The 10,562-nt window shown below is 33.1% G+C and overlaps 1 protein-coding gene across 11 annotated transcripts in view; it reads left to right on the forward strand.

Moving 5' to 3' along the window:
• LOC128246976 (FERM domain-containing protein 5-like) overlaps positions 1-10,562 on the forward strand; it is a 276,439-nt gene that overhangs the window by 184,548 nt on the left and 81,329 nt on the right. For 8 of the 11 annotated variants that reach the window (XR_001409851.2, XM_014920490.2, XM_014920484.2 and 5 more), the window contains one exon: positions 1,425-1,454. The exons of the other annotated variants lie outside the window; for them this stretch is intronic. Coding sequence is in view for 7 of the 8 variants with exons in the window: in XM_014920490.2 (XP_014775976.1) it covers positions 1,425-1,454 (30 nt within the window). In the remaining variant the exon portion in view is untranslated. The remainder of the gene's footprint in view (positions 1-1,424; positions 1,455-10,562) is intronic. 11 annotated transcript variants of the gene reach the window in all.

Raw genomic sequence — 10,562 nt, forward strand, 5'->3', positions numbered from 1 at the left:
GCATGAGAGTTGAGAGTTGTGTTAGGTTTTAAAAAAAGGGTTAAAAGTTTGTGTTAAGCAGGAAGTATGGTGTCAAAACAGGAAGTGTGGTGTCAAAACAGGAAGTGTGTGTAAGGGGAGACAAATCTTTTTAGTTGGAGTTATGAACTCTTTTTCAACAGGAAGTTTATGTCTGTTCCTAGAGAAATAAGGTTACTGAGGGGTATGTGTGTTAAGAAATGGTTGGAATTTCTCTATGAAAAGATTCTCCTTGTTGATTCTTTCTTGTGTGGAGATTCTGTCTTTACATTGATAGAAAAGGAATATAAGGAATTTAGGGTTTTTGTTTCTGGCGCAAGAGTCTATGTGGCCAGAGTGGAATTTGGCGGTATTGAGGGAAATTTATTTCTCTAGGAACAGACATAAACTTCCTGTTGAAAAAGAGTTCATAACTCCAACTAAAAACATTTGTCTCCCATGTATACTTTTATATGCGGTGAGGCTGACAATGACTTCAATTTTTCAGCTTGCTCACCTTTATCAGACAGTTTGATAAATATATACTCTACCAAATTGGTCCTCTTGTAACCCAAAATGTTATGAAGCTCACCAAGATACTATCTTAAAACCAGAAAAGTTGAATTCCTGCAAGTGAACTAAAAATATTGATAATTAGTCTCAAACTAGTTGTCCTTCATTAGTTCTTTCAACATCACACAGCAAACATGTTTTTTCCTTTTTTTTTTTTTTTTTCATTTCCTTTGCCCCATTTCCATAATTATTCTAGCATCCATATTTGATATTTGCATATTTCAGAATTTTTTCCTTTAATATTTTTAGATGAATTATCATTAGAAAGTGTATTTTTATTGCTGGATATTATTTCCTATGCTAACCATTCAACCAACCATAAAGGGAACACAACTCTTATTTTTATTTTAGTCAGGCCAATTGGAGAATAGAAACAAAAAATCTAACACTGTAACAAGAGTATGGAATCGACAGCACATGATATACAAATGTTGTCTTTGTTTACTCCTTGCTTTCTGCATATCTATTTTTTCCCTCATTCGCTTTTCTTATCTGAAAGCTGTTTATTAAAATTATTATTATTCTTCATTGTGCAAGATACTTCCATTGTTTGAAATATTTTTTCTAGACTACTTTGTATAAAGAACCTCAAATGTTTAAAAATATAAAGAAGAATGGAAGAATAAATTCCAAAGTGTTTTATCATATTCACAACAATCTTTTGTCTTCAATCTGTAACCCAAATGAAACCTTAATGATTTTTTTCAGTTTATTAACTGTTATTTAATGTAATGCCTTCTGATGTGTCATAACTTAATAGTCTTTCATGGAAACCAATTTAAGCTATTTATATTCTTTGCTTTTTTTTTTAAACCTACCCTACATTTAAAAAAAAAAAAAAATTGTGATGAAAGGATATAAATATTGAAGAAACTGAATTATCTGTGAGTAATTCTCAGACATCATCATCATCAATTCTTCAACTTTACGTTTTTTTTTTTTATTTACAATTAATATTTTTTCTCTTTGGCATGAATGTACGCGAAGTAAAATGGACTTGGCTTCTTACAGATATATTTATTATTGAGTTTAATTTCTCTTTCTCTTTTTTTGCTTTCACTCTCTATTCCTCTACCTCTTTCTCTCTCTCTCTGTTCTCTCTCTCTGTTCCCCTACCTCTTTCTCTCTCTCTGTTCCCCTACCTCTTTCTCTCCTCCTACCTTTCTCTCTCTGTTCCCCAACCTTTTCCCCTGTTTTCTCTTTCCTTTCTGCTTCTACCTCTTTCTTTCATTCTTTTCTCTCTCTTGATTTCTCTCTCTTTTCTCTCTCTTGATTTCTCTCTCTTTTCTCTCTCTTGATTTCTCTCTCTTTTCTCCCACTTTTCTTTCTCTCTCTCCTCTACCTTTCTCTCTCTACCTTTCTTTTTTTTTCTTTCTACCTTTCTTTTTTTTCTTTCTTCTCTACCTTTCTTTTTTATTGACACCAATTGAATGAAAATTCAGTGCACTCTGACTATAGAAGGCCCCATGACAGTAGAAGCAGATCGTATGTAGCACTGGGAGAAGTGATGCCAGAGATCAAAAGTGTTAGGTTTTCACTGATGAATTTATTGCAAGACTGAGTGTAATGATGATATGCCTTGCTGTAGACCTGTCCAGTTCCTGATACAATGGAACAGGGAGACAACAAATGATAAAATAAGGATGAAGATGATTGGGGTCAGTTGGATATTACTGTTTCCTTTCAGCTAAGACTCAAAATTGATCTTCACATATCTATGACTGTTAATGAAAGCTGTTGATAAGATTTTCTTCTGTATTCAAGTTACTTTTAATATTGACCTCTCCAAATATTAAATTATTATCACGGGTAGCTTTTCTCCAGATTGGCTTGTCTCATCCTTATTCTAAACCAGGTGTGGCTAACCTTTCTTGAGGATCAGGCTGCATGAGGCATGGCTCATCAGTTAAGCTGCATTACTAAAAAGATTGAAGGTAGTTTTTCATTAGTCTTGAGGCCTACAGTTTGCCCATGACTGCTTTATACTGTGTTGATTAGAGCCTTGCTTTTAAGCAAGACTTGGCAGTGTTTGGTTCATTCTCAAGGATCTCACCAGTTTGTATGTACATATCTTGCTTTATTATCCAAAACCTTTACCAGGATTTGATTGGTTGCTTGGTTTGGTGTTTTTGGTTATATAAATGATCACACAGATTAGAATACTTATTCATGGTAAACTAATAAGATTATTTTATGAGTTTGTTTGAGGAGGAAAACGGGGGCATCTACTGATTATTTTATGGTCTTCTAAATTGTGGGTTAGAGGTAACAAGGTGATTTTAAAGTGATTAACTTTAATTTTGAATATTTCAGGGAGAATATGTGAGCAGGAAAAATAAGCTCCATTGATACTGAATTATGAGAAAGAAAGTATTTAGCAAATAGTTTAAAACAAGATCTAGGATTGAAGATTGGTATTTACAACATGCAGTAGAAGAGGCGGAGGAAAACCAATAGGCTTTATACAGCTAGCAATTGTGTAGAGGCATAGATCATTGAAACCATGATAGGGAAAACTGGATTAGATGAGATTAGCTTAGACAGCTCTACATGAAGTGGTTTATCATAGAATAATCGGCAAGTCAAAAAAAAAAAAAACTTCTCTAGCAGGCAGCTGGCTTTGTATTCTACTTTTTTCTTTCAATTTTCTTTTTCAATTTTTTTTTTTAATGGACAATTTAGAATGTGAATGTATGTATGCATGATGTATGCCTCATCCCAGAACTGAGGGAAGCACTGATGAGTAGAGACATATTTGAATTGCTAATCTTACTTTCTGTTGGTTTTATTTGTTAGTATAGTTAAAGATGCTTTGATTCCATCATCAGAATCTGATTTATATCTATCTGTCTTGCCAAAAATAATGCCATTTTTTTATCATTTTATAGAAACATTGAAGATAATATCTTGCTACTGCTACTGCTGCTATTAGCTTTCATATAATGCTGGTTAAGCTTTCAGTCCCTCAATAGTTTTCTTTTTCTTTTTTCTTTTTTTTTTATTATTAAACTTTGCATTATTCCTTATATATGACTTGTTACTATTGTTATTATTGCTTAGCGTGACAAAAAGTCCTCAGTCAGTCAAATTTGTGACTCAGTTTCAATACCTTGACAGAACTGTTTTCACTAATGCCCTCAAGAAAAGTGTGAGTGTCTCATCCCCACAAATTCCAACCAAAATCCAAAGGTTTATTTCTAAGAGAGAAATCATTCATGTTCCATAAATAAAGACTATAAATTCTATTGCATGAATGCTATTTAAAATATTTTCAAATATATTCCAAAATCAGGACCTGCTTACACCACATGTATAATATAATATGAACTATTAAATTCACTGAAGGAAATTACTGAGCTTAATAATGGTCTAACTTCTGTTAGTGAGTTCGAAAAATCTTTAGCACGTGTTTGAAAATCTTTAGTACTACAGTAAACTCCATTCTGTCTTGCACCACAGTTTTCTGGATATCTGATTCATATTTTTTAAATTACCATAACACGTTACAAAATTCTTAAAACTCTCCCTATATATTAGTATAATCAATAATATTCTGAATATATTAGAAATGAGGGAAATAAGAAAAAAATAAAAGAATAATTTACATGAAGAACAAGTTTTATTAACATAATAAAATACAGGAACTGTAAATGCTGTAAAATAAAATATTATACTTTGAGATACAAAAGGGCCATTTTAGGAACTGTCAGCAAAGTATCTTTCCTTTAACAACACTTATTACAAATTCCCTTGACTCTAATTTAACAACCCATTTTTCTTTTATTATTTTTCCTGGATGCCAGTTGGTTGTGGGTTTTGGTTATTTGAGTCCCAGATAAGAGAATGTTTACTTTATATTAGTAAGACTGTGAGTACTGGATAGAACCATCTGAGCATTGGGTAGGTTGTCTTGAAGTTTTCGTTCCAATTCATTGTACTCTGAAATAAACTTTGTTTTTCATCCTGTAAGGGTTGGTAAATAACATACCAGACCAGAACTAGGACTGATTCTTCTCCCTATCTCTTTGTGAAAATATGGGCTCCCCCTGGTTTAAATAGCCAAAAAAAATCACATCAAGTATGATAACATGACTTACAATGCATAGAAGAAACAGCTTGACTCAGAACACAAAACAAGTTTAGTGCTTTTCTTATATTTCTGTTGAAATTCACAGCCTTTGTATCAATTAATTTTGAAAATAATGAAAATTTTAGGGAGGTAACTTTAACATTATTAAGCTGGTATTTTGAACATGAATTAAAATGTTTTGATTGAAGGTTTTTAATTTAAATCATTTTAAAACAGGAAGTTTGTATTAGAGAACCAGGGGTGGTTTCAGGCGTGTTGGTATCAAAAGGGTTGATGATTGCCTACTAAAGGACTGTATCGTTTGTAATTGCAATAAAGAAAATACCTTCTATGATTTATATACTTGTATTATGTCAAAATAAAAGTGACATGTTCGCTGTGGCAAATGAAGAAATTTATTATTATTATTAAGGTGGCAAGCTGACAGAATTATTAGTCCCCTCCCCACAAATCTGAGGCCTTGTGCCTCCAGTAGAAAGGATTATTATAATTATTAAGGTGGTGAGCTGGAAAAATTGTTAGCACATTGGACAAAATACTTAGTGGTATTTCTTCTGGCTCTTTATGCTTTGAGTTCAAATTCTGCTGAGGTTGATTTTGTCCTACATCCTTTCATATCCCATTGCAGTCAATTTTGCCTTTCATCCTTTTGGGATCAAAAACAAAAAATGTACCAATTCAGTGGGCAGTAACTACTAGAAGTGTAAAATTGGCAAAGTGCCTTGTGGTATTTGTGTTCTCAGTTCAAATCCCACATAGCCTACTTAGGTGGTAGATTTAAGCTATCATCTCATTTAACAGCACCACCTAGCATTTTTGGTACTTTTAGCAGACTTTGGTTTCTGGCAAGTATTTGAGTCAGGTTTCCGGTTCGAGGATCTTCTTTCTCTCCCTTGGAGGCTCTGTAAAGGGTTGCAACTACTGCCTTTTTAACACTAAAGGATAAAGAAAAATACAAAGGTCATCATTAAATTAATTGGAGTTAATTAAAGTCTACCAGACTACAATACACCTCTTGCAATTCATAACCATCTTTGTATTATATCGACGAAAACCTCTTTTCAAGAATGACAATGCTTATTTTTGGCTAGCTTATTGCAGTATTTCTTCATAAATCCCATGTTTAAAGTAATTACATACATATGTATATATATTTTGCTCTTAAAAAAAAAAAGAAAGAGCTAAGGAAAGGCTTTGCATTTAATTATTCATACATTTATTTACTATCTTTAATTTGAAACTCTGTAAAATTTTGCCTGAATGTGCTTCTGCTGTATATATGTGTACATGCATGGATGAAAATCTACTGTAAGAATTCTTCATTACTGTGATTATGTTTCCACTTGCAGACTGTATGATGTCATTCCATTATTATCATTATTATTATTATTATCATCATATCATCGATTTTATTGTAATTTTTTTTTTCATATTGTTATTGTTTTGTTCTACATGAGCTGTTCCAAGTCTTACTCAGAGACCTCAAGTAACAGCAAGCTGGTTGTTTTACTCTAGGTGTAATTTATGATCAGGAATGATGATTGTTGGGAAAGAAGACCAGAATCTGAGAACTAAGATTTTGTTAAATATGTAGTATTTATTTATTTATTTATTATTATTATTATTATTAGGACAAAATACTTAACGGATTTGAAATTCCATTGAGGTCAACTTTGCCTTTCACCTTTTTGGGTAATAAAATAAGTACTGTTTGAGCACTGGAGTTGATCTAATTGAGTTCCTTATCCCTCAAAACTGCTGGCCTGGTACCAAAATAAGAAAGGATTGTTATTATTATTACTGAGTGAGCGAACAGTGCATGCCATCAAAGTGACACTGGGGTAAAATATATGAAGCCCAGTATACCCATCTGATAAGGGTGCACCAGGCACATGCATCACAACCATATGTGCATGACATGGTGGTCTCATATCACCTTGCAGGTGGGGCCCAGTTAGAATTTTCTTCAGATCAAGTAGCCCATCCTGCTCAAAAGGTCCCTGAACAAGAGTTGTTTAAGGATGTTGAACGAAACCTCCATGTTTCCAAAGGTGAATTATCCAAACCCCACAAAATTCCTCTCAACACATAGCTATGATGCTTCCTTACTACTTCTGCTCATGATCAGATGCACATCATCAGCCACCAAGGGACATACTCCACTGGTTAATGTCAAACAACTGACAAGTAAATCTGTGGTATTGAGTAGAATATTTGCTGTAGCCCATCTTTTATACAAAAACAAAACAATGTACATGATAACACTTTAGGACATTTATTAATATTATGTTTTGGATTTGCTTTAATTTGTGAGTTGCACTGAAGTCTCAGCTAGAGACATCAAGGGACAACAAAGTTTTGCATCTGAATATTATTATTATGATGTTTGGAACATTGTAAATTGATGTAGATGGCAGTTATATAAAACATTGTATAGACATTGTGATACCAGCAGCTTATAACCTTGTGACATGATGTTATATTGTAATGATATATCATTGTGATATAACATTGTCATGCTATTGTCATATATTATTATATTGCATTAATATGGCATTATGTTACAATGTAACATTATACATGTTGTAAGTATGTATTTTTGAGATTAGAACTGGTATGTTGTATGCGTATATAAGAAAGAAATGGAAATTCTATGATTCAAGAAAATTTGTGACAGTAATGGTCGTCTGTAACTGCAAAAATCAATTCTCCAGGGAAAGAGAGTTCTGACATTGGGAATTGTTTCATAAACTATGATATTGTATGATGGTAAATGTAATATAGGGTATATATGCAAGGGAAAATTTAGTAGGGAAAACATATTGTAAAATTATATTTTTGCCTCAATAATTGTATGTGATTAATATGAATTAATGAAAATGATATTAAGCATTATAAGCAACAATTTGAGACAGAGAAGATAAAGATCCAACCAGTCTTACATATATATACTTACTTAAGCCCTTTGTTCCCTGTGAAGCATAAGCCACGGATGACTTTTCTCCACTGTTCTTGACCATCAGCTGTCTTTTCTGCTTCTCTGAAGCTAGATCCCTGCTTTTTCAATTCTGCTATAGTATCCTACTTTCAGCTACTGTTGGTGTGACCGCTCTTCCACCTTTTATAGGTTCCAGGTCAGGGCCTGACGTGTATTGGAGGATGTTGTGTTCCTTTAAAATTTAACGGCACTTCATCAAATGTTTCCCCGAGGAAAAGCCTTACTCTCCCAGGTTTTGTTAGTTTTGAATTGTCATTGATATTTCTGTATAACTTTGCTTTTTCTGTGTAGGAGTATTTGCCCTACACAGACCATTTTTTGTTCTTTTTTTTTTTTTACCTCTGGCCTCTATCTCTTGACTTGTCCAGCATGGGAGGTTTACACTCTGCTGGCATAGCTATCAGGCTCATTGAGGCATACAAGCCATTACATCACAACACAGACTAGACTCTGTGCTGGTACCTTTACAACATGACCGAGAAATTATCTTGTGGAGATAACCAAATAGCAGAAATAATTTATAGTATCTAAAACTGAGAAGAGTAATCAGTAGGCATACTTTAGTGTAACTGGCAATATTGTTCAAGCATTGTCGGTGATCTTATTCCATTCTACCAGCAAAATGGTGTTTATTATACCCTGTATCATTTTCATTAAAAGTGTAATAGTAAATTCATAATTTAATCCATGAAGGTGGATATTTTTTCTTGTTGCAAACCTTAAACTAAGGTGGAATTTCTTGTTAGGCTACACATTTACTGAATTACCTATCCTACTAGTGCTAAGTGACTGATGATTTATCTTCTGGAGATAAAATAAAATTAAGTTATAGAGTTACAGTGGCTTAAAGAACATATGCTACTTAACTGAAGAAGATAGAATGATAAGCCTTTGCTAACCCTAATGTTTGGCAAGTGAAGCATTAAGTTCAAGCCCCATCAGTGTTTTTTGTGTCTGACATTGATGCTCATAATGCCTAATATCACATTATCCCTCACCACTTCTGAATTCAATGCAAGCAAGCAATATTTGTAAATGGTTGAATGATTTGTACAATATCCAATGTGTGTAAATCATATTGAAGAAGTTAGGACCATTCTCTAGAATAGCATATATATATGTTCAATAATATGCAACTATATTTCATCATATTTCATGAATTTTGTTGGACGAATATCAGTTTTTTTATCTTAATACTTTTGCCTACATTATGCCTACATTATGGAAATACACTGCAATATTTGTATTATTGCCTCTTTTTCTTTGTGATATTTACATGAGAAAAAAAAAATATCAACAACCCCATACTATGATTTTATTGTTTTCTTTCATGTCTTCTTTTCTGTATGTAACCAAGGTGTTTGATAAATTTCTATTCTGTATACTATTTAACTTTATCACCATTAAATACCTCAGTGTGTTACATCAGGGGTCCCCAATCACCAAACCTTGAACCAGTACCAGGCTGTGGATCATCTGGTACCAAACCACACAGAAAGAATAAATGTTAAAATTCTATTTCTATTTTATTCTTTATCATTACCCGCAAGGTCTTTTTACATTATATTATTATACAAAGGGCTGCTGAAAAGTTCCTGGCTTTGGGTAAAAGGAAGCACAGGAGGATCAGTTAATTATGATTTTATTGAACATATTCCCCTCTCAGATTCACACACTTATCGCAGCTGTCCTTCAGTTTTCCTAAGCCTTGTAAAAGAGCTCAGAAGGTTGGGTCTCCAACCAGGCTTTTTGTGATACCCTTAAAGCCAGGAACTTTTCAGCTTCCACTTGTATGTATGTAATTATTAAATTACATATGTAATAATTAAATTATTGAAGAAGGGCAAAAAAGGGATAATAGGAAAGCTTCTGACAATGCAGAAAGTTTCCCAACACCTTCATATTTCTGGTGCAAAGGCTCATCCTCAGAAAGAAAAACGGTCTGGGAAATGTCTAGTTATACAAATTCCGTTAATCCATTCTAAATCCTCAGCATTATGTTAGCAACAGCACTCTCCAAATTACACCAATATTTGGAGATTGACTGTTGCTGCTAATATAATGCTGAGGGGTCTGAATGGGTAAACAGAACCTGTATAACTAAACATTTCCCAGACAGTTTTTTTTCTTCCGAGAATGGGGTCTTTGCACCTGGAATATAAAGGTTTTGTGAAACTTCTTGTATTGTCGGAAGCTTTCCTATTTACCCTTTTTTTCCCTTCTTTGATATTACAATGCTTCAAGCAAACTACAATGCTTTTAATAAAATTATGTTATTGTGTTTTGTTATGTGTGTGACCCTCTGGTTCATGGAAAAATTCTCTTTTATGAAATTGGTTCATGATGCAAAAACGTTTGAGGACCCCTGCTTTCATGATATTCACTTTCAAAATGTACACAGAGAAAGGATATAGGGATATCATCTATTGTTTCTTTTACTTCAGATCATATTGCCATTAATATGAAATCCATATGTATACATGTATTTGTGTGTATTATTGTATGAATCAAATTCTTCAGTTTAGGTAAATTCACATAACACAGAGGAAAAAGGACTTCAGTGTTTTGGGACTGACCTTTCAACTGAGAGGAACAAAGAGGTGTCCCAAAATGCTAGATTGCTTTCTGCCTTTATGGTATATGAATTTATGCAAATTTTGAATATCACTATATAAGTTTTATCAATTCAAGTTACTGCCTGTTTACTAGTAATCTTTTTCTTTGTACATACACATCTATCTAGCTATCTCTTCATTCATTTGACTTAAAGCAACACACACACACACACACACACACACACACACATATGAATGTGTGTGTGTATATATATGTCTGTGTGTGTGTGTGTGTATATATATACGTGTGTGTATGTATATATATATATATATATATATATATATATAT

This window comes from Octopus bimaculoides, chromosome 12 (genome assembly GCF_001194135.2).
Source record: "Octopus bimaculoides isolate UCB-OBI-ISO-001 chromosome 12, ASM119413v2, whole genome shotgun sequence".
In the NCBI taxonomy this organism is placed as follows: Eukaryota; Metazoa; Mollusca; class Cephalopoda; order Octopoda; family Octopodidae; genus Octopus; species Octopus bimaculoides.